The sequence below is a fragment of the Corticium candelabrum genome, chromosome 8 (assembly GCF_963422355.1).
Source record: "Corticium candelabrum chromosome 8, ooCorCand1.1, whole genome shotgun sequence".
Lineage (NCBI taxonomy): Eukaryota > Metazoa > Porifera > Homoscleromorpha > Homosclerophorida > Plakinidae > Corticium > Corticium candelabrum.
In genome coordinates this window covers 8,147,545-8,172,544 of record NC_085092.1, presented here as the reverse complement: position 1 = coordinate 8,172,544, position 25,000 = coordinate 8,147,545, and the positions used below count along the sequence as shown (strand labels likewise).

Below are 25,000 nucleotides of genomic sequence, written 5' to 3'. Positions count from 1 at the left end.
ATGTCCGAGGTCGAAACTGCGACGTGTGTATGAGTCGTTTCTGGAATTTCCACTTGGTGAGAGGCTGCGTTCCGTGTAACTGCCATCCGGTCTACTCCCATGATTTCAACTGTCGTAAACGTTCCGGTCAGTGCGACTGCAAGCCGGACTTCACCGGGCGGACGTGCGATCGTTGCCTCGACGGGAAGTACAACCCACCGACATGCGACGACTGCAACTGCGACCCACGAGGAAGCACCGCCACCACATGTGATCAACAAACCGGTCAGTGTACGTGTAGGACAAACATGGGCGGACGTACGTGCAATCGTTGTGCCTCTGGAGCGTTCAACTACTCGTCGACGAACCCGGACGGATGCCAGTTATGTCGTTGCGATCCCTCGGGTAGCGTCGGTCCCGTATGCGATCAAACGAGTGGCCAGTGTGTCTGCAAACGTAACGTCGTTGGATTGAAATGCGATCGATGTGTGTCGTTAACGTTTCGTATTTCCGATGGTTCGTGTACGGAGTGTGACTGCGATTCCGTCGGCTCGACGTCAGCAACGTGTGACATACGAACAGGGAATTGCGATTGTAAGAGGTTCGTTCGTGGACGAAAGTGTGATAGATGCAGGAAGGGATACTTTGGGCTCGGTATATCTGGATGCATACCGTGTGAATGTAGTGAGTTTGGCTCGGTGGACACAAACTGTGATGCAACGACCGGACAGTGTGAATGCCGAGGGGTGGCGTTTGGGCGTCAGTGTGACATGTGTGCACCTCGGCATATCATCAGCGAGACCGGATGTCGACCGTGTGGGCGGTGCACCGACGAAGTGATGGACGAGATCGAGACGCTCATTCGTGTGTTGAACGAGACGCTGATGAACGTGTCCGACTACTCGATCATCGTCGCCGCGTGGGACAAACTCAGAGACATTGTAGCAAAGTACAATGCAACACGATCAGAATACATGATCTACAACGAGCGTATCAACATCGCTCAACTGCTTCTCAGTACGATACGTGGCTCGCCTGGCTCGCTCTTCGAAAATCTTCGTCGACTACAAGAGACTGCAGACGACCTCGAATCCGTCGTTAACTCAACATTCACACAAAGTCAAGAAATACTGAGAAACACGTCTCGTTCGGCATCAGCAGCACAGACTCTGTTGGTTGACGTTGCGACTCTCAATAACACAGTCAGTGATGTGATTGTCGGTCTACGAGGTTTGCGGATGTTCCTTGAGGAGCAGATCGCAAATAATAGTGTTGTGGTTGGCGAAGGGATGAGGATCAAGGCGTTGATTGATAGTCGGAATTTTAGTGAGCAACGAGTTGCTATTGGTGATGCGATTCGTGAAGCGAATGAGACGTTGGTGATTGCGTTGGAGTTGATGAATGCTACGAGTTTGCTTATTGGGAGAGCTGAGGAGTTGGTGATGCGGTTGAATGAGACGGAGAGACGGTTGCTTGAGGCGAGGGAGTTGGGGGAGAGGGCGCGCATGGTGGTTGGTGTGGTTCGGGGAAATGTGGATGAGATTGAAAGGAACCTGGATAATGTGACGGTGAGAAAGTGTGTGTGTGTGTGTGTGTGTGTGTGTGTGTGTGTGTGTGTGTGTGTGTGTGTGTGTGTGTGTGTGTGCGTGCATGCATGCGTGCATGTCTGTGTGCGTGCATGTGTGTGTGTGTGTGTGTGTGTGTGTGTGTGTGTGTGTGTGTGTGTGTGTGTGTGTGTGTGTGCGTGCATGCATGCGTGCATGTCTGTGTGTGTGTGTGTGTGTGTGTGTGTGCGCGTGTGTGTGTGTGTGCTGATTGTTTGTTTTTAGAGACAACATGCCGTATTGGAATCAACAAGTGTTGCCATAAGTCGAGGAATAGTCAATGCAGAATCAGTAGCAAAGGAAGCTGCAGAATCGATAAGAAATGCAACTTTGGCTCACAATGTATGAATCCACGTGCATACACGTACACACACACACACACACACACACACACACACACACACACACACACACACACACACACACACACACACACACACACACACACACACACACACACACCTCTTAGAGAGCCACATCTCTCATACATGATTGTATTGGAGGGATGCATCCCCCAATACATTAAACAAATTTCTAGTTCACTCACCCAACAGCATCCATACCTTACAACACTTTCCCTTACAGAACGCAAGTCGACAATCCAGGAACTTACGACTAACGTATCAGACAGCAAATATTGACGCATTTGCCTACCGAAGAGCCGTGGCCCAAGTGGAACCAAACGTCACCATAGCAGATCAATATTCACACCAATTGCGACGAAGTCTGTTGCCCGTTGAGAGGTATGTCATACAAGTGTTGGGTTATGTGTGAAACTGCAGTGAAGTTTTCTTGTTTTAGGGATTTTCGTCGAGTGTCTGATGACGCACGAGGTGTTTCTGCTGTGGACTATAATGTGATGAATGAAACAAGCACTGCAATGGGGTGTCTAAATGAGACTGTGAGTTATGTGGGAGTGGAGTGGATGGTTTGGTTAGGTGTGTAGAAGGAGGAGAAAACAGACGGACAGACTGATAGACAGACAAACAGACAGACAGACTAACAGACAGACAGACAGACAGACAGGCGTACTAACTGACTGACTGACTGATAGACATGCAGATTGACAGATGATGAACTGACAGACCCTAACCCATAACCCTACACAGACACACAGTCAACAGACAGACAGACAGACAAACAGATCCTAACCCATAACCGTACACAAACACACAGTCAACAGACAGACATAACAGACAGACAGACATAACAGACAGACTGACAGACAGACAGACAGACAGACTGACGTATAGGTTGTGCATGGATGGATGGACAGATACATTGATAGGTAGGTAGATGCGTTGATAGAGAGGTAGACCGGCAGGCAAGTGGACTGATGGACATACAAGAGTATAGTTACATGGACAGACACTAGACAGACAGACAGACACGGACACACAAGCATATACTTACATGGACAGACAGCAGACAGACAGGCAAAGACAGCTTGGTATGTGAATGGACAAATAGATTGATAGATATGGACTGAGAGACGGATGACTGGATTGATGGATGGACAGGCATACAGACAGGAAAACAGACAGACATGTAGACAAACAGACAGACACATAGACAGACAGGCATGTAGACAAACAGACAGGTAAACAGACAGACATGTAGACAAACAGACAGACACATAGACAAGTAAACAGACAGCCGCATAGACAGGCAACCATGTAGGCAAACAGACAGACACATAGACAGACAGATACATAGACATGCAGACAGGTAAACAGACAGACACATAGACAGGCAAACATGTAGACAAACAGACAGACACACAGACAGACAGATACGTAGACATGCAGACAGGTAAACAGACAGGCACATAGACAGGCAGACATGTAGACAAACAGACAGACACATAGATAGACAGACAGACAGACAGGTAAACAGACAGACACATAGACAGGCAAACATGTAGACAAACAGACAGACACATAGACAGACAGATACGTAGACATGCAGACAGGTAAACAGACAGACACATAGACAGGCAGACATGTAGACAAACAGACACGTAGACAGGCAGACATGTAGACAAACAGACACGTAGACAGGCAGACATGTAGACAAACAGACAGGTAAACAGACAGACACAGACAGACAGGCATGTAGACAAACAGACAGACACATAGACAGACAGATACGTAGACATGCAGACAGGTAAACAGACAGACACATAGACAGGCAGACATGTAGACAAACAGACAGACACATAGATAGACAGACAGACAGACAGACAGGTAAACAGACAGACACATAGACAGGCAAACGTGTAGACAAACAGACAGACACATAGACAGACAGATACGTAGACAGACAGGTGAACAGACAGGCAGACATGTAGACAAACAGACACGTATACAGGCAGGCATGTAGACAAACAGACAGGTAAACAGACAGATGCATAGACAGACAGATACATAGACAGACAGGCATGTAGACAGACAGACATGTAGACAAACAGACAGACACATAGACAGACATGTAAACAGACAAGTAAGCAGATGGGAATATTAATGGCAGACAAACAGACAGACGGCTATAGAAACTGTTCAGTTATTTATTTATTTATTTATTTATTTATTTATTATATTAATTGTTGATTATTGTTGCAACTTTGTAGGATACAAGGCACAACGAGACAGCATTCAGTGTTCTCCTTACTAAAGCTGTTGCATCATTGAAGAGAAGTTTCGATCTGCGGACTGCAGGGCAAGCTATCGAGCCTAGAGTGAAAGGTATGGCTAATTGGCAACCAGACAGACAGATGAGTAGACATGTAGGTGATTTACAGAGTATATAAGGAAGCTGATGGAAAGATGGAAGAGTTGGCTGGTAGGCAGTTTAGTTGACAGGCAGGATGTATGTGTATGTGTAGGTCGTGTATAAAGATACATTTGTGTAGTTATGACACACTGATAAATAAATGGACGGTGAGAATGCCGACAGACAGACGGACCAACAGACAGACAGAGAAACAAGGAAAGACATACATACATACAGACAGACAGACACAGAAACAAAGAAAGACAGACAGACAGACAGACAGACATCCTTACAGTCAGACAAACGCAAAAAGAAGGAAGACAAATATACGTACATACATACAGACAGGCATGGAAACAAAGAAAGACAAACAGACAGACAGACAGACACAAAAAGAAAGAAGACACACACACACACACACACACACACACACACACACACACACACACACACACACACACACACACACACACACACACACACACACCAGACACGTACACAGACGGACAGACAGACACAGAAACAAAGAAAGACACACAGAGAGACAGACAGACATCCCTACAGACTGACAAACACAGAAAGAAAGAAGACAATCATGTGTGCATGCATACAGATATACAGACACAAAAACAAGAAAAGAAAGACAAACAGACAGACAGACAGACACAGAAAGAAAGAAGGCAAACATACAGACACAGAAACAGAGAAAGACAAACAGACATACAGACAGACAAACAAACATATCAACAGACCCATGAATGTACTGCATTGTCAAAATAACCGGCCACCAACAGACAACAGCCGTCTTTCTCTCATACAGCAATAACTGACTCTCTGGATGATGTCGATTCCGACATCAACAACTTACGAGGACAAGCCAATTCTCAACGTAGCGATTTACAATCCAGCAGCGGCATCGTTGATCAAGCCATTGACCAGGTGCAAGGATTGAGGTCAGGGATTTCAGACGTGGAAACAGGCCTTGATGGTTTGACTCAGAGTTTGGAAAAGACGGTGAATGTGTCAATTCCTGAGGCAAGACAGAATGTCACTCTGGCAGGACAGGGACTCAGAAGGCTGCTGGGTGATCTGACGGCAGTTAATCTGAAGGAAATAAATGACACTGGTAGGTTTGGATGGAAGGCGTTTGTAAGTTGTGCTTGTATGTGGTTGTGTGGTTGCTGTTTGTCTGTTTGTTATCTGCCGGTTTGTTTGTTTGTCTGTCTGTTTGTCTGTTGGTCTGTCTGTCTGTTGGTCTATCTGTCTGTCCGTTGGTCTTTCTGTTTGTGTGTCTGTTTGTTAGTTTATCTGTGTGTCAGTTGGTCTGTCTGTCTGTCTGTCTACTTGTCTGTCCGTCTGTCTGTCTGCTTGTCTGTTCATCTGTCTGTCTGTCTGTATGTTTGTTTGTCTGTCTGTCTGTCTGTCTGCCTGCCCTGTTTGTTAGTTGGTTGGTCTGTCTGTCTGTTAGTTTGTCTGTGTCAGTTGGTGTCACTGTATTTGCCTGTCTGTCTGTTTGTTAGTTTGTCTATGTGTCAGTTGGTCTGTTGGTCTGTTTGTTGGTCTGGCCATCTGTCTGCATATCCGTTTGTTTGTCTGTTAGTTTGTCTGTCTGTCTGTCTGTTAGTTTGTCTGTTGGTCTATCTGTCTGTCCGTTGGTCTTTTCATTTGTGGGTCTGTCTGTCTGTCTGTCTGTCTGTCAGGTGGTCTGTCTGTCTGTCTGTCTGTCTGTTAGTTTGTCTGTGTCAGTTGGTGTTACTGTATTTGCCTGTCTGTCTGTCTGTCTGTTAGTTTGTCTATGTGTCAGTTGGTCTGTTGGTCTGTTTGTTGGTCTGGCCATCTGTCTGCATGTCCCTTTGTCTGTCTGTCTGTCTGTTTGTTTGTTAGTCTGTCTGCCTGTCTGTTAGTTTGTCTGTGTGTCAGTTGGTCTCTTCCTGTGTCTATAGTTTCTGTCTGTCTGTCTGTCTGTCTGTTTGTCTCTCTGTTTGTGTGTTTGTTTGTCTGTCTGTCTGTCTGTCTGTTAGTTGGTCTGTCTGTCTGTCTGTCTGTCTGTCCGCCTCTTAATCTGTCGGTTCACTAAATTACCTAATGACATTACTAACTTCTCTCACCATTTTGTTTCAACAGTCAAGCGTCTGCCACCATTGGTAAACACTCGCAGAACATTAAGGAACACAATCGATCAAAACCTTGACAATCTAGACAAAGCACTAGGTGCATTGGATGACCGTGCGGACGACATGTTAGACAAGATACAACAAGCCTTACGTCATGCTCAACGGGTAAGTCCTCCACAGTTTCTCTGTTTGCCATTGATGATGTAAATAGATTCATTGGCTGTAGGTGATGTTGCCTGTTGGGTTTGCAAGTGGAGGTGCTGCAGGGAGTGGGGCAATTTCTGTGTCGCCTCCGAAGTCTGTTGCTATTCCTGGGGCGAGTACTGACGTGTTGGTGACGGTGAAGAGAGGCTCGGAAGATGGGCTGTTGTTTTATATGGGAGAAAAGGATGAGGTGAGTGAGTGTTGTGGTGGATGGGATGGGATTACAGATGGCAAGTTGGATGAATGTACAGACAGGATGGACAGACATGTGACAGACAGATAGGCTGGCATGTGGAGAAACAGTAGACATAGATAGACAGACAGACAGACAGACAAATGGATGGATAGACATACACACACACCACACACACACACACACACACACACACACACACACACACACACACCACACCACACACACACACCACACAGTGACACACACACACACACACACACACACACACACACAACACACACACACACACACACACACACACACACACACACACACACACACACAGTGACACACACCACACACACACACACACACACACACACACACACACACACACACACACACACGATTTGGATATTTCTTAGAGTAAATCAATGTTTGTAAACAGAACTTACGAAGGTCGTCACACATTTTTCTGTACAGGTTGCTGATCGAAGAAAACGACAGACGGGTACCTCCCACGATTTTCTAGCCATCGAACTCCAAGATGGTCGACCTGTAGCAACCATAAGTGTCGGTGGCAGGCGCATCGACTTGAGAACAAACGTACAACTGAACACAGACAACTACTACAGGATCACCTTTAAGAGGTGCGTTGTCCATTATATAAATTTATATAATTATTATTAATTAATATATTAATTAATATATAATTGATATTAATTATTATTAATTAATATATTAATATTTATAATTCTACTTTATCTATCCATACATGTGCACTAATTAAGAGAGTTGCACACTTCTGTCTGTCTGTCTGTCTGTCTGTCTGTCCAATACATATATTTTCAATATTGAAATCTACAATCAACACAACTAAGCAACTCTACTGTCCCAATCGCACAAAATCTCTACTAAACTAAAACTCTGTCTGTCTGTCTGTCTGTCTGTCTGTCTGTCTGTCTGTCTGTATGTGAGGCCAGACCAACTGAATTCTTGATGCTCAAAAGGTGCTGCGAAAGCTAGCGAACACAGAAGGATATGCACAAACATGTGCTGATTACACCCACGCAGTCGACAATTTGCTCTCACAATACAACACCTTCCACACCAAAAATTTTAATTGCGCATGCGCATGTTAAAATTCTATTTTTAGTCTGATTGAGCCCAAAACTGGACCAAGCATCAAGAAGTTTAGGTTGTTTGGCCTTTTTGTGTGTGTTTTTGGGATGCTGTGGGCTGTAGTAGTGAAGCTATGGTTTAGGTGATGTTTGTCTGTCTGTCTGTCTGTCTGTCTTTTACTCTGTCTTTTACTCTGTCTGTCTGTCTTTTACTCTGTCTTTTACTCTGTCTGTCTGTCTGTATGTCTGTTTGTCTTTCTGTCTGTCTTTCTGTCTATGTGTCTGTCTGTCTGCAAAACAGCAGTAATACTTACAATGTAGTACATGTAATACATATTAGAAATTGCCTGCTAAATACCAATAATGTTGATGATATAATCGCACATGTATAGAGTACATAAGTGTTATTATTGATATTTACAGGTTGGGCAACAAGGCAATGTTGACATCGAGGAATCTAGATGCTGTTGGTGCTGATGACATGGCTAGTCAGCCTATTAACAGCTCCAACTACTTCTTCAACGTTGGCCTGGATGGCAATGTTATAGTCGGTGGTGTCCCATCTGATTATGATGTACGAAGTGTGTGTGTGTGTGTGTGTGTGTGTGTGTGTGTGTGTGTGTGTGTGTGTGTGTGTGTGTGTGTGTGTGTGTGTCACGTGTGTGTGTGTGTGTGTGTGTGTGTGTGTGTGTGTGTGTGTGTGTCATGTGTGAGTGTGTGTGTGTGTGTGTGTGTGTGTGTGTGTGTGTGTGTGTGTGTGTGTGTCACGTGTGTGTGTGTGTGTGTGTGTCATGTGTGAGTGTGTGTGTGTGTGAGTGTGTGTGTGAGTGTGTGTGTGTGTGTGTGTGTGTGTGTGTGTGTGTGTGTGTGTGTGTGTGTGCATAAGTGAGTGTTTTGTGTCTGTTCACAGAACTTACCATCCGGTGTGTCTACAGCCCCGTTTGTTGGCTGTATTGATCGAGTGGTTGTTAATTCTGTTGTCCTTCCTCTGTATGAGTTTACAAAAGCAGAACAAAATACGATTACAACATGTCAAGGAGAAGCCCGAAGGTATGGAGAAGTAGATTGTAACACACACGGTGACACATACACACACGGTGACACACACACACACACACACACACACACACACACACACACACACACACACACACACACACACACACACACACACACACACAGTGACACACACACAATAATAATAAATTAATATATTAATTTTATATTGACATTGTGTTTACAGCAAAGAACCTATAGTGGGCACAGCTGGAGTATTCCTTGTTGGCCTCGGCTACATTGGCTTGAGTAGCAGCTATTTGGCTGAAGAGGAAGCTGGAGACTTCAGTTTAGATTTCAGAACTCTGACGACTTTCCAATTGAATGGCTTATTGTTTTATGCATTCAATCGCAACAGAGTAAGTAACTTTGCATTTCAATATGAGCAGTAGACAGACTACGTATGAGTAGACGGTTGTTTCGTATAATAAAGAATGATGGATGGGGATAGAAATTATATTATCATTGTTGTACTAGAACAAATAGGAAAGTCAAACTGTTATTCAATAAAGGGACACGCCGGCAGGCAGACAGACGGACGGATGGATGGATGGACGGAGAGATGGATAGACAGATGGATGGACGGACACACAGAGAAACAGACAGGCAGACGGATGGATGGATGGATAGATGGATGGACGGAGAAACGGATGGACATACAAACAGACAGATAGACAGACACACAGAGAAACAGAAAGGCAGGCAGACGGATGGATGGATGGATGGACAGACTGACAGGCAGGCAGACAGACAGACAGAAGACTTAGAAAGACAAAGACATGTTGACAGACACACCACACACACACACACACACACACACACACACACACACACACACACACACACACACACACACACACACTGACACACACACCACACAATAGCAACAACAAACAGACAAACAATTTGCCAAGATTCACGGACAGAAACCGATCATTTTTCACAATTGCAATTTCCCACTCTTTCACGTCTCGTTTCAGTTTCTATCCCTGGAGGTCAAAAACGGTTTACTTCTCGCTCAGTTCAACAACGGCGGTCAAACTGTGCAAGCAACTCTGTCCGGCGTCTCTCTCCCCGAAGGAATAACAGTAATCTCTCTCACACACAACAACAAAGCAGTAACCATCAAAGGAGGCCTCAACAGCAACACATCAGACAGCTCATCAGTGACCAACCCAGTGACATTCACGAGTCCTGCATACTTTGGTGGCGTTCCAGATGACGTAAAGACACCCGATGGTGTCACCCGACGCAGCCTGCGTGCATGCATTGGTTCAATACGATCTGGAAAACTCGATGACAAGTTGCTCCGTAAAGAAGCAAACTACACAAAGGGATCGAACGGCTACATTCGTAATCAGTGTCCATTACAGACCATCGGTTGTGCGACGTTAGACGGATTGGGTCATGTGTTGATGGAGGATTTTAGCGTGATGGGTGTTATGAACTCGTACGTGTCTATCTATCCGACTGCAGACACTGGAATTGTTTTGTACGACGGCAGCGAGACGGTTTGATTGGTGTGTGTTGGTGTGTGATGTTGAGTGAGCATTTGGGTTGTGATTTGTAGGATGCAGACGCGAGTTATGCGTATGTGGCTGTTGTTAAGCGACGGGTGGAGTTTGTGTGGCGTAAGGAGGGAGAGAGTGAGCAGCGTGTTAGTGGTGGTGAGGTGCCGCTTAACAAGTGGAGTAATATTGCTGTGATATTGGAGGATGGAGAAAGGTTGGTTGGGGAGTTGATGGGTTGAAGTTTGGGGGATGGGTGAATGTGCAAGTTGGAGGAAGACAGACGGATGACAGATGGACAGATGGACAGACAGACAGGCAAACAGATGGATGGATAGACAGACAGGCAAACAGATGGATGGACAGGCAGACAGGCAAACAGACAGATGGACAGACAAACAAACAGACAGAAGGATGGACAGACAACAGACAGATAGGCAGATGGACAGACAAACAGGCAAACAGATGGATAGACAGATGGATGGATGGATGGACGGACAGACAAACAGGCAGGCAGCTGGACAGACAAACAGACAGAAAAGCAAACAGATGGAGGGACAGACAGGAAGGCAGATGGATGGACAGACAGGAAGGCAGATGGACAGACAGATAAACATAAAGACAGATGACAAACAGATGGACAGACAGACAGGCAGGCAATGGACAGACACACAGACAGAAAACAAACATATGGATGGACAGACAGATGGACAGACAGACAGACAGACAAACAGCAAGTTGGATCAAAGGACAAACACTGTCACAGACTATTTACACTCAACAAAATGTTCAACTTCTATATTTCAATTTGTCTGTAGAGCTCAACTTGTAGTAAACGGCTACACTACAACGTCAGACAAACCATTCACTGACACAGATTCCAGCAAGAGCGACGGCTTGTACATTGGAGGCTTCGCAACTCCCATCACATTGTCAGGCGAACTTCTCACAAACTTTGCTGGAAGCGTCAGTGAAGTTGTTGCCAATGGAGACCCCATCAACTTTGCTACCAAAGAATTGGAGTCTGTTACTAGCCCAACTATTGCCCTTGGTGAATGTCCTGATCCGGTTATTGTTGCTCCTTTGTGTGCTGCTGGTCCTCAGGTTGAGCGTGGTGCCGTTCAGTTCGATGGGATGAAGAGCAGCTGCCAGAAATTTAAGCATGCAGATGAGCAGATTATCAGAACGGAGTAAGTTAACATGTGTAGGTAGGCGGATGGTGTAGTGTGTGTGTGTGTGTGTGTGTGTGTTTGTTTTTCTGGTAGTTTGTGTGTTACCGTATTCGCCCGTAATAACGCCCACACCGAAATAACACCCATGCCTGTATATACGCCCATATGGGACAGGTCAGAACTTTCAGCCTGAAAAAACGTCCATGCCCAACTATACGCCCATGCCCAAGTATAAGCCCAGGATACGCATGCACAGACAAAACAAAATGGGTCCGCAGAACATTCGTCTCCGTCTGTGTGCGTTTGATGAGCTGGTGTCAATGTTGAGTGAAAGTGCTTGCTGCTAGACTCGTGTCTTCGTTGCAATTACCGACCCTGATGCTCTTGATGGGCTTCAGGCCGACCACGTGTGTCTAGTGTTTAGTTTCTGCGTGTATGTTGATGCTGAATGGATACCAGTACCTTAGATCTTGCAAATGGATAATTGCAAGCATTTGTGGTATTTCTGTCTTCAAGTATTTAGATAGTGACTGGCCAGACGACAGCATTTAGTGACCATGTATACGCCTAGGACCAAAACAACGCCCATGCCCTAGTATACGCCCAGAAAAACAGTGTTTCTTTTCTATACGCCCAGGGCGTTATTACAGGCGAATACGGTATTTGTTTGTGTGTGTGTGAGCTTGCCTGCCTGCCTGCTTGCTGGTCTGTCTGTCTGTCTGCTGGGATGTTTGGTGTGTTTATTTGTTTGTTTGTTTGTTTGTTTGGTTTGTTTAAACAAATGCTATTACAACCAAAACTATTTTAAAATGTTCCAGAGACTGTCTGTCTGTTTGTCTGTCTGTCTGTCTGTCCGTCTGTCTGTCTTTGTTTATTTGAGTGACTATTGTGTTTTGTGTGAGGTTGTTACTGACTGCATGACTATTAGTGTGTGTGTGTGTGTGTGTGTGTGTGTGTGTGTGTGTGTGTGTGTGTGTGTGTGTATTTGATTGATTACATGTTTGTTTATATGTTGCTCTGTTTGTTTGTGCGTTCCTTTGTCTGTCTTTTCTGTCGGTTGGTTGGTTGGTCAGTCGGTAGGTGCAGTGGTCTGTTGGTCTGTCTGTCTGTCTGTCTCTGTCTCTTTCTGTTGGTCTCCTTGTCTGTCAGTTGATTGGCTGTTTGTTCTTTTGGTTGATCTGTCTGTGTGTCTGTCTGTCTGTCTGTCTGTCTGTCTATTGTCTGTCTGTATGTCTGTTTGTTTGTTAGTAAAATAATTCTTGGTCTCTTTATTGTCATTCCCTCAACTGTTGTAATTTCTAGGTTTAGAATTGAGTTGGAGCTGCGCACGTTTGCTGAAGATGGGATTATAGTATTTGCAGGAAACGGCAATCTGAAATCGTATCTGTACTTGCGTCTTGACGGTGGCAAACTCAAGTTTGGTTTCTCAACTACGGGAGAGAGTGTGAGTGTTGCAACCAGGAAAAACGTCAATAAAGGGAAATGGCACAAGGTGGGCATACGTTTTGGTTTTTGTTTGTTTGTGTTTGTTTGTTTGTTTGTTTGTTTGTGTGTGTAGCTGTTGGTCTGTCTGTTTGTCTGTCTGTTCATCTGTCTGTCTGTTTGTTTATCTGTCTGTCTGTCTGTTTATCTGTCTGTCTGTCTGTTTGTCTGTCTGTCTGTCTGTCTGTCTGTCTGTTTACCTGTCTGTCTGTTTCTGTCTGTCTGTCTGTCTGGTTATCTGTTTGTCTGTTTATCTGTCTGTCTGTTTGTTTGTCTGTCTGTCTGTCTGTCTGTTTGTCTGTCTGTCTGTTTACCTGTCTGTCTGTTTATTTGTCTGTCTGTCTGTCTGTCTGTCTGTCTGTAACGTCAAACCCTCCTTTTTGACTCAGATCCTGGACACGTGTCTTTGCCGGACGCCATTTTGTGTTGCATTGTAGCTAAAGTATGCGTGAGAGTGTCAGGACGTGTGCACGGCATGTGCAAGGAAGACAGATTAGATTTACAGTAAATTACTCGTTTGATTTTTTTTCTTTGTAGTAGTAACTGGTAGTCTAGGTCTGACTCTTGAGTCTAGATGTTTTCTGCGCCACAGCTTTTTGTGCTGTGTTGGTAGGGGCTACAGTTACGCCCATACGCTTGTTAGTTGTTGCGGCTGTATGGAAGAAATCATTGTCTGTCTTTCTGTCTGTCTGTCTGTCTGTCTGTCTGTTTGTTTGTCTGTTTGTCTGTCTGTCTGTTTGTTTATCTGTCTGTCTGTTTGTTTATCTGTCTGTCTGTTATTCTGTCTGTCTGTCTTCTGTATTCTAGCTGTCTTTCTGTCTGTTTGTGTGTTTGTCTGTATGTCTTGTCTTGCCAGTCTACTGATTTTATCAACATTTGACTAACAGGTTGTTATAACTCGATCTCGAAGAAAGGGTCTACTGTCTGTCGATGGCAAGCAACAGAAAGTCAACTTACCTCCAGCCCAAAAAGTCTTCATGCCAATCAAGACACCTTTCTACATCGGGAACGTGGATGCCAATGTCAAGCTAACCAAAATCGAGGATTTGGTTTGTCAATATTTTATGTCATGACACAATCTGTTTGATATCAATTGGTTCTGTTTTGTTTGTAGAGTGGAATTGGTCCTTTCAAGGGTTGTGTGCGGAATTTGCAGTTTAGAGATGGGAACGGAGTTACTCTAGATTCAAAGTTTGTATCTCATTGTGTTGTGTTAGTGGCTGATTGCTGCATAGTGTTTGTTTCAATCAACAGCGATTGGGAATCTGTGCAATCGTTGGGCTCTGCTAAGGACGGCAAATGTTATCAGAAGGTCAAGAAGGCGGCAGGATTTAAGGGAGAGTCATATGCTATAGTTGGTGAGATACAGCTTTGTGATTGTAAAGACAGATAAATAGACAGGCAGATGGATGGGTAGGTAGACGGACAAATGGACAGACAATAGACAGACATATAGACAGGTAGACAGATGGATAGGTGGACAGACAATAGACAGACAGATAAACAGACAGGCAGACAGATGAGTAGATGGTCAGACAAATGGACAGACAACAGAAAGACAGATAAACAGACAGGTGGACAGGTGATAGGTGGACAGACAACAGACAGACATATAAGCATGCAGAGACGGCCATAACAGACAGATGGGTAGGTAGTCAGACAAATGGACATACAACAAACAGACAGATGGGTAGGTGGTCAGACAAATGCAAAGACGGCAGACAGACAGACAGACAGATAAACAGACAGGCAGACAGAAGAGTGGACAGACAACAGACAGACAGATAAACAGACAGGCAGACAGAAGAGTGGACAGACAACAGACAGACAGATAAACATGCGGAGACAGGCACAGCTGCTATTAGCAGACAGATGGGTAGGTAGTCAGACAAATGGACATACAACAAACAGACAAACAAACTGACAGGCAGACAAATGGCCAGACAACAGACAGACAGATAAACAGAGACAGGGAGACAAATAGAAAAGTGGACAGAGACAGATGGATAGGTGGACGGACAAGTGGACAAACAACAGACAGACAAACAGACAATGACACTTTAATAGATACGCAATAAATTAAATCATAAACAGCCATGATTCACTGTACTATTCGTGTCCTTCCACTCTCTTATGATCGACCTTCGTTTGCAGGTGAATCTTGGAAAGTGAGCATGCCATTCAACTTTACAGTAAGAATACAAACTACCACCTCATCTGGCCTGCTGCTGTCGATTGGTAACAAGAAACAGCATGTGGTTGTTTATATCAATGAGTCAAAGGTTTGAAAGTTTGTCTGATTTTGCTTAATTAACAGCCAAGAGAATGAAAGTGTGTTACTTAGGTCACATTTGATGTGGCAAGAGGAAAGAACAGAAAACTACGAGCGGAAGTGACGAGTGATGTTAGTGTGTGTGATGGCAAACAGCATGAAATCAGAGCACTCGGTGATAACACTAAGATCAGGTTAGAGGTTGATACTGCAGGTGCAGTGGAGGGAAAATTGGATACCATGCCAGACAGCCCTGTTGTTGAGAATTCTGTAGCATATATTGGTGGCACTGATGAAAGTGAGTTGTGTGTGTGTGTGTGTGTGTGTGTGTGTGTGTGTGTGTGTGTGTGTGTGTGTGTCTGTCTGTCTGTCTCTCTGTCTCTCTGTTTGTGTTTGTTTGTCTTCCTGTTTGTCTGTCTATCTGTTTATCTGTTTGTTTGTTTGTTGTTTGTTTGTCCATCTGTTTTTTCTTCTGTTTGTCTGTCTGTCTGTCTGTCTGTCTGTCTGTTTATCCTTCTGTTTGTCTGTCTGTCTGTCTGTTTGCCTGTGTCTGTCTGTCTGTTTATCTCTCTGTTTGTTTGTTTGTCCTTCTGTGTCTGTCTGTCTGTCTGTCGTCTGTTTGTCTGTCTGTACATGCACTCATCTCAATAGTCTTACATTAAATTTGCATACTTGTAGAAAAACTCCCTGTTTGTCTGTCTGTTTGCCTGTCTGTCTGTCTGTACATGTACTCATCTCATAGTCTTACATCAAATTTGCATACTTCTAGAAAAACTCCAATCTCGTGTCGTTCCAATTCCTAACTACGTTGGCTGCATTAGAACAAATTACATCCTGGACGTTCCGCGCTCACTGAACCAAGCCACAAACGCTGAGACACTGAACTTAGTTGAATGTCCTGTTCCTTAAGCCTGCTGTCTACCACACAGCACAAACTAAACGACACTGTTTTCATGTTTTTCTGGTGAATTTTTGATTAGGCTCGTTCATTGGTTGTGGTTGTTGTGCATGTTTTATATTTCCTCTTTATGGTACAAGTGGTACCAGTGTGTAGCAATTTTAATTAGTGTGTGTGTGTGTGTGTGTGTGTGTGTGTGTGTGTGTGTGTGTGTGTGTGTGTGTTGCAAGTATATATATGTTTTGCTTTCGCAATTGGGCTTGGGTCGTTTCGTTAACCTCGAGGATCGAGTAAACGCTGGCAGTATGTACTTCACTTGCACAGCTATCTTACACATAAAATGTCAAAACTAGAACTGCATGACCTCCAACAGATTGAAATTGAATACAATAGTTTTTAACAAACCACGCCATAAAACGTGGGTCTGGCGCCTACCCGCCCCGCGTCTATGCAGACCACAGGTCATCAGATGCCCGTATATCAACATGCCCGTATAAAAATACTAGTTACAAATATTTACAAATGCTAATGAATGGTCTTTCTGACACGGTACGCAAGGTCGTTTAATTTACTTTACGTCATCAGCTTTCCTCAGAGAAACCAATGCGCGTGCGCATAAATCTTCTAACACCACAAATTTTGACACACTGCGTTGGCAAGTAGATTTTGTACTTTTACTATAAAATGAGATAAACAAATCTATTAATTTAAACTACGCTCGGCAATAAAACTTTTGATGTTAATTTTTCAGGGTCCTAAATTCTCCTAATCACGTGATCATCAAACTTTCCAATGCGCATGCGCAGTTTTTAAAGCCTATTTGACTTGTAGACGCCTGATCAAGCAACTCTAGAGTATCATCCATCTTTAATACCTTGGCAAGAATTTGGGTGGAAAATGTCTGGTCTGTCGTCCGATGCGGGACTCAAAAGGGGGGAGGGCTGGCTGCGCGAGACTAGATGTGCGACACACAGCCATATTGGTCAATACAACACAGCGGCAAATTGATTATAACTGAATTATTGTTCATCGCTAGAGCATGCCAACACAACAACTACGTCAAATGACCTACAATTAGGATTCATTGCCTACACGGAGGGTTACTCAACATTAGAAACCATGCATACCTAGTGTACGCTTCAAAACAGGCAGCATTTTTAGTTAATTTCCTAATTCCATTTCATGTCTTTTGTTTCCCGCTTGACGAGCGAACAGGAATGTGAGATTTGGCCGGCGAGCCTTTCGTCGGCGTTCCCCTCGTCGGTGTTCCTTCACGCACTCTTCTCGACGCCTCACTCGTGCTTGTTAGCGCCGTTTTCGGTGTCCTTATCGAAAGTTGCGCGGGACGTTTACCGTGCGTTACCGGAAGCGACCCGGATACTTTAGTCACTTTAGTTATTCTCGTCACTGCTCCTTTTTTCTCGACTGTTTTCACGACTGCACCGTCGGAGTCATCGGTAACGAGGTTGTCAGCTGTGGGAGACGCCGAGTAAGTTGTAGTCGTCGTTCTTGTTGTCTCAACGGGCGAGGAAGCTTGCTGGTGGCTTGTCATCGTCGTTGAGAGTTTCTTTGTTACAACGGGCGACGCTTTTTCATGAAACGTGCGCGTCTCTTCCACCGTTCCTCCTCCGGGCAGCTCTCTCGTCACCGTCCGTTTTATGACGCTGGGCTGTCTAACGACCGTTTCCGATGTCGTCCGAGTGACTGTCGTTCCAACATGGCGTCGCGTTTTCGTCGAATGCCGCAGTTTGCCGCTGTACTCGACGCCGTCGACTACCTCGACGACTTCTCCCTCTCGTAGCTCTTTTCGCTTTGTGATGACCGTCTCGCGGCGTCCGCTCGGCAGCTGGCGAGTCTTCACTTCGGCGTCTTTGTCTTGGGCGGCCGCCGCGAGGGTTTGGCGGTTTTTCGACGCGACTGCTGATTGGGTTTTAGTGCGCGCGCCCATTGTGTGCAGTCCGGTGACGTTCTCGCGGGGCTGACGCAGCATGGCGCGCAGATCGATGTTCGTTCGACCGGTCGCTGTATGTAAACATGCAACACTTTCAAATGTCATATAAGGCTTTTACAAAAAAGAGAAATTAACAATCCATACATGGCAGGAATATTACCGTTCAGGTTAATCCTAAGTGTCTTGTGCCCCACTAAACCATTTACTTATATCTTAAACCTTTGTTACAAGAAAACAATCAACTCATGGACATCTGTGGACTGCATGTCTATCACCTCAGAGCCAAGCGTCTATTTCACAATGTGTACGCATACAGGAAATCTTTCTGTACTAACCCACTGTTGTTTAACTACTTTAAAATCCTCCCGTTTTCCTGAAAGCAGCATATCCAAACACACACACACACACACACACACACACACACACACACACACACACACACACACACACACACACACACACACACACAAACTCTAATCAGGAGCCTCTTAAGGCATTCTCAGAGCCCACGTGCAGTGAACGCATAGCATTGCAAGACTACAGTGTACTTTGGGAATGCATGTTTACCAGCTTACCTTTGGAGGGATCATAGTAATGGAAGAATTCTCCCAACTCCATCCATCCGCCTCCAACGCGCACCATAACGGTGCTTCGCAAAACTCGCACCAAAAATATCTTCTGATTGTCGCCAAACTACAACACAAAACGACGGTCAATCGGCACATCTCATATAAACAATATACTAAACAATACACACACACACACACACACACACACACACACACACACACACACACACACACACACACACACACACACACACACACACACACACACACACACACACACACAAACTCAGCTACCAACACTAAACCAGATATCTTACTCTATACTTGCCATCAGCAACTCTCGTGAACGTGAACTGATTGTCAGAGGAGACTTTAGTGATGACTTTATGAATCTAGAAATAGTAAGAAATAATGACAATAACATATACGTTTCACCACACTGCACAAAGAGATATGACAACAACAGTGAAATGGTCAACCTCTTGGTCGAGTTTCTCTGCTGCAGTGCGAGGTTCTCGGTAGCGAACGGATGGTGTGCGCTTTAGGCGGACGTGAGCGCTGAGTTCTTGGTAATCAACGAATCCGTCGCCGTCGAGATCGAATTTCTCGGCTACTGTCTCGAGTTCTGCGGATGACGCGGTGTATCCTGCAAGACATGAGATAGAAGTTGAAGTAACTGTAAGTAGAAACGTTAGAGAGAAAGAGACGGAAGAGTAAGATGGTAACAAGTAACATGCACCAAACATGCACCAACACACACACACACACACACACACACACACACACACACACACACACACACACACACACACAGTGACACAGACAGACAGACAGACAGACAGACAGACAGACAGACAGACAGACAGACAGACACACACACACACACACACACAGTGACACAGACAGACAGACAGACAGACAGACAGACAGACAGACAGACAGACAGACACGACACACACACAGACACGACACACACACACACACACACACACACACACACACACAGTGACACACACACACACACACACACACACACACACACACACAGTGACACACACACACACACACACACACACACACACACACACACTCACACACACACACACACACACACACACACACACACAGTGACACAGACAGACAGACAGACAGACACACACACACACAGACACACACACACACACACACACACACACACACACACACACACACAGTGACACAGACACACACACACACACACACACACACACACACACACACACACACACACACAGTGACACACACACACACACACACACACACACACACACACACACACACACACACACACACACACACACACACACAGACACAGACACACACAGACACACACAGACACACACACACACACAGACACACACACACACACACACACACACACACACACACACACACACACACACACACACACACCAACCGAGTTGATCATACCCATATTCAAAATGCCAGTAACAAACTGCTTGCGACTGATTCTCCCCCTGTTTTCTGCGTCAAACTGACGGAATACGTCAATCACCCTAACCTTCTTCTCGTCCATCCACTGAAAGAAGCGACGTTTCCACATATCAAAATCGAAATCTCGAGCAACCTTCATCTGCAAAAAAACCAACAATGCGCACAACTAATTTCTCAGCCACAAGTTATCCTCCAGCTGTGACATGCAATCACCCTGTCTCTTGCATCTTGCAGCTTCTGGTATCGATCAGCGATTCTGAGCCACAGAGCCTGCCAGCGACGATGGAGAGATGAGATTGTTACTTGATGTTCTTGGCTGATGGGAGTGCTCGTCGTTCTGCTCGTTCGACGTTGCGTTTTGACGTATTTCAGTAAGGCGTCCATCTTTGACTGATGTTGGGTCATCTCGTCTTGAAATGGCTGCACAAAAGCAGTGTCACTATCATCACGTGCACGCACGCACACAGACACACACAGACACAGACACACACACACACACACACACACACACACACACACACACACACACACACACACACACACACACACACACACACACACACACACCACACCACACCATCACACTTGCCTCCATCTCAGCGAGTAAAACTTGTAGTTGGGCCTCGTCATCTGGAATCTGCTTCTCTTCAATAGCATCTGTCTGTGCCTCTGCTTCCGTCAACCACGCAGCAACTTCATCAATAGATTGCTGCAATCCACGAAGTTTGATCAACGCGCCGTCGATCTCCTGCTGTCGTCCCACACTCCTGTCACACACATCCTTCCACAAGTCATTGAGATCCTTCACTTTCTGTTGAATTTCGCGAGCAGATCGAGGGTGGCAGCGACGAAGTATCGTCGAACCATTGGCTAACATGCCATCGACAGATTGCTGATTCAATCCAACACGACGCTGGAAATCCTACAACAAATTTATTGAAAGAAAACACATTTTATAATGACGTACTGTAGTGTTAACCGTGAACACATTGTGATAGCATGCAAACAGACACAAACAGACAATGACGACAAACACTCACACAAACAAGAAACAAATACAAAAGCCAATATGTCACTCAGATGGATACCAACAAACTAACAATCACAACAACAACAACAATGACAACAACTAGCTCAACTCAACACAATATCATCCAACAAATGCACGTCAACACAAACACCAAACAAGTAAACAATAACAAATCACACAACAATCATCATCCAACAAATAGACACAAACACTGACTGTATGTTGTGCCTGTTGTGTTTCCAGCAACTTCATATCTTCTGCAGCCACAATATCTGCATTATCCACCTCTTGCTCGAATGCAGCCAGCTTGCTCATTAGCTCTTCATATGGGGCTCCAAACATGTTTGCCATTGATGCAGCTTCGTCAAGATCATCGCCGTATGCTTTGGCTGCATCTTTGAGTTGATTCCACTTGCTGGTGAGTTGCTCGACGTCTGCTTCAATGTCTGTTCCATCATCGAGGATTTCGTTTGCCAGCTTTTCGCCTTCTGCTGTGGTAGCATCGACACCGATCTGCTTGCCATCGATTTCGCGAAGGAAACTCTGCAAACAAAGTAGTGAGCATTCACAATAGGTTTCACGCTGGATTGTATGGATGTGTGCTCCTAGTGTTTGTCTGTCATGTGTTCGTTCAAAACCACAATGCGTGTGTGTGTGTGTGTGTGTGTGTGTGCGTGTGTGTGTGTGTGTGTGTGTGTGTGCGTGCGTATTAACTATTAAAATCTGACCAGTTTGTCTGTAAGCTGTCTGCTATATACAGTACACACAACAAACACCACTACAAATCTAACCTGATGCTTTGCCTTTAGATCATCTACAATCTTTGTGTCACCATACACAAGCTGGTCTTCAGCTACAATCGGCAGTGCTCCATCAATCCAGTTCCTCAACGGTCCGCAACTTGCCTGAAACTGAATAGCATGGCGCAGTGCATCTTCCAGAATCTTTTCTCGTGCCGCTAACGCATCTTCAAGGATCATCCAGTGTCGTTTCAAATCAGCCATCGACTCATTCAACATTGCACCATCATGAGGGTCACTCTGAGCAACAAGAACACCACCAGCCTTCAAGATGGCCTCATAGTTCGGCTGTCGAGCCTCAACTGTCCTTTCAAGGGCCTACAAGGATGTGATCTCACATCAATAAAGTAAATAACAAGCACAACTAACTGCCTGCCTGTCTGTCTGTCTGTCTGTCAATACATATACTTAAAATTTCAACACTATTACATTCTAACTGGTTCCAGCAAGAAAAAGGAAAACATGCTACAACAATGTCCGGCGACCCTTATGGCCGCTTACTACGTAGGACAATTAATTAACTGTACGCTATAAGCAGTACAACTGTTCTTGCTGTCTGTCTGTCTGTCTGTATGTATGTATGTATGTATTACTGAGTCATCTGTGACATACTCAAATGGCAGTAATACAGACCTGATTTAAGTGTTGCTGGCAAGTCACATGCATCCAGGCGTATAGTTCTCTTGTTGCATCTCTTGCCCTAGAGATCTGTTTGTACGTTCTGGACGAGAGAGTGGGTTTGGTCTCGCACTCCCCTTACCCACTATAATCTCATCTTCGTGCAGGTTCTTATAGTCTCTTACTACTGACCTTTCTTTGTCTATCTTGCCGCTCAAACGCAAGCCTTGTGTCACATCTTCAACATACGAGACATTGAAGGAGTCATCACCGAAAGTGGTGGACATACCATTATGTATGTATGTATGTATGTATGTGTGTCTGTCTGTCCGAGTGTCTGTCTGTCTGTCTTTCTGTCTGTTTGTCTGTCTTTTTTCATATATTTTTATAAATAAATGCTATTACAACCAAAACTATTTAAAATGTTCCAGAGACCCAATAGGGTCAATACACCTCACAAACCCTCTGTCTGTCTGTCTGTCTGTCTGTCAGTCAGTCAGCCAACCATTTGAAATGTTACTCGCTAGTAACTGGAACAAAGCAAATGTTATATAATTTGTCATTCTCTAAAGTACGTATCTGTAGTAGAGAAATATGTGAAGCAACATGATGCTACACACATTCATTGCGACTTTCTTAATGTGTTGTACTCATCACTTGCCTTGAGTCGATCCAGTAACAGCTTTAGTTTCTCCACATCGCCGGTTGTTGGCTCGGCATCATGAAGCGAAGCTTCCCTATCTCTAACCCAAGCCAGTAATTCATCAAGAGCTTCCTGAAACTGTCCAGCTGATAGCAATGCTTCTTCCAGCTTCTGTTGTCGAGCTACTGATCGTTGATTGAGGTCGTTCCATCGTGAGTTGATGTCACTGAGTTGATCCTCGACCTCCGTCTTGTCGTCCGGCTGGCAAACCTTCACGATCGCTAACGCTGATTCATTCAGTGCATTGACGTCTGCCCTGTGTGGCTCCATCTGTTTCTGAAACTCCTTGTGCTCTTCTAGCTGCTGCTTGATGTGATGCACTTCCGTTGCAATCGGCTGGCATTCGGCCAGCTGATGCTCTAACTCTGCAAACGCGCTGTACACCGTCTCGTGTTGATGTTGAAATTCCTCGGCAGTCTGTAGTGCATGCTCGAGCTTTACGTGTTCTTCGTCTGCTTTCGATTTCAAGTTGACCCATCGATTGTTCAATTTGAGTTGCTTTGCTTCCACGTCTTCCGAATTGCCTTGATTCTTCACGTCAAGAGCGAGACTGTTGAGCGCCAAGAAGTGAGGATCGTGATCAGAGATGTCCGAAGAGAGCGCCTAAATGAACAAATGTGACCAACTCAGTTCTCTAAAATATATATTATACATGTATACTATATTTATGCAAGCATATATATATATATAATTTATATTTATCACACCACATCTGGTGTAGTTCTCTCATTATTTGTTTATTTGGTTACTTAATTACTTATTTAATCATTTATTTTAATTATTTAATTATGTATTTGGCTACTTAATTATTCATTTATTAATTAGCTATTTTAATTAATTAATTAATTAATTATTTAATAATTTTCCATTAATTAATTATTTATTTATTCCATTATTTAATTACTTATTTATTTATTTATTTATTTATTTAGTTATTTATTTCATTAATTAATTAATTATTTCCTTCTTTAATTCATTATTATTTAATTACTCATTTATTTATTTGGTTACTTCATTATTTATTTCCTTCTTTAATTCAGTATTATTTATTTAATTATTTATTTAATCATTTATTTCAATTAATTAATTATTTGTTTATTTGGCTATTTAATTATTTATTTAATCATTTATTTCAATTAATTAATTATTTGTTTATTTGGCTATTTAATTATTTATTTAATCATTTATTTCAATTAATTAATTATTTGTTTATTTGGCTATTTAATTATTTATTTAATCATTTATTTCAATTAATTAATTATTTGTTTATTTGGCTATTTAATTATTTATTTAATCATTTATTTCAATTAATTAATTATTTGTTTATTTGGCTATTTAATTATTTATTTATGTCATTATTTAATTAATTAATTATTTAATTATATACTTAATCAATTATTTATTTAATTAATTAATTAATTATTTAATTAATTAATTATTTAATCATTATTTAATCATTTATTTCATTAATTAATTAC

The 25,000-nt window shown here is 43.8% G+C and overlaps 2 protein-coding genes across 2 annotated transcripts in view; one reads left to right on the top strand and one right to left on the bottom strand.

Annotated features, from left to right (window-relative positions):
• Positions 1-16,611, top strand: part of LOC134183314 (laminin-like protein epi-1) — a 24,905-nt gene extending 8,294 nt beyond the window's left edge. Inside the window, exons 7-28 of the mRNA XM_062650809.1 lie at positions 1-1,547; positions 1,809-1,925; positions 2,169-2,326; positions 2,385-2,484; positions 4,213-4,327; positions 5,176-5,481; positions 6,480-6,634; positions 6,696-6,863; positions 7,332-7,498; positions 8,393-8,543; positions 8,880-9,019; positions 9,213-9,384; positions 10,006-10,536; positions 10,596-10,750; positions 11,352-11,723; positions 13,008-13,197; positions 14,075-14,236; positions 14,302-14,378; positions 14,442-14,545; positions 15,342-15,469; positions 15,532-15,757; positions 16,229-16,611. The exon at positions 1-1,547 is cut by the window's left edge and continues 815 nt beyond it. Of these exons, the coding sequence (XP_062506793.1) occupies positions 1-1,547; positions 1,809-1,925; positions 2,169-2,326; positions 2,385-2,484; positions 4,213-4,327; positions 5,176-5,481; positions 6,480-6,634; positions 6,696-6,863; positions 7,332-7,498; positions 8,393-8,543; positions 8,880-9,019; positions 9,213-9,384; positions 10,006-10,536; positions 10,596-10,750; positions 11,352-11,723; positions 13,008-13,197; positions 14,075-14,236; positions 14,302-14,378; positions 14,442-14,545; positions 15,342-15,469; positions 15,532-15,757; positions 16,229-16,368 (5,381 nt within the window). The 3' untranslated portion in view covers positions 16,369-16,611. The remainder of the gene's footprint in view (positions 1,548-1,808; positions 1,926-2,168; positions 2,327-2,384; positions 2,485-4,212; positions 4,328-5,175; positions 5,482-6,479; positions 6,635-6,695; positions 6,864-7,331; positions 7,499-8,392; positions 8,544-8,879; positions 9,020-9,212; positions 9,385-10,005; positions 10,537-10,595; positions 10,751-11,351; positions 11,724-13,007; positions 13,198-14,074; positions 14,237-14,301; positions 14,379-14,441; positions 14,546-15,341; positions 15,470-15,531; positions 15,758-16,228) is intronic.
• A 750-nt stretch (positions 16,612-17,361) lies between these two features.
• The window catches only part of LOC134183115 (microtubule-actin cross-linking factor 1, isoforms 1/2/3/4/5-like), a 41,297-nt gene continuing 33,658 nt past the window's right edge, over positions 17,362-25,000 (bottom strand). Inside the window, exons 49-58 of the mRNA XM_062650580.1 lie at positions 23,481-24,125; positions 22,193-22,519; positions 21,618-21,944; positions 20,961-21,293; positions 20,585-20,791; positions 20,348-20,510; positions 19,357-19,523; positions 19,195-19,269; positions 18,884-19,001; positions 17,362-18,379 (exon numbers count right to left, since the gene is read on the bottom strand). Of these exons, the coding sequence (XP_062506564.1) occupies positions 17,538-18,379; positions 18,884-19,001; positions 19,195-19,269; positions 19,357-19,523; positions 20,348-20,510; positions 20,585-20,791; positions 20,961-21,293; positions 21,618-21,944; positions 22,193-22,519; positions 23,481-24,125 (3,204 nt within the window). The 3' untranslated portion in view covers positions 17,362-17,537. The remainder of the gene's footprint in view (positions 18,380-18,883; positions 19,002-19,194; positions 19,270-19,356; positions 19,524-20,347; positions 20,511-20,584; positions 20,792-20,960; positions 21,294-21,617; positions 21,945-22,192; positions 22,520-23,480; positions 24,126-25,000) is intronic.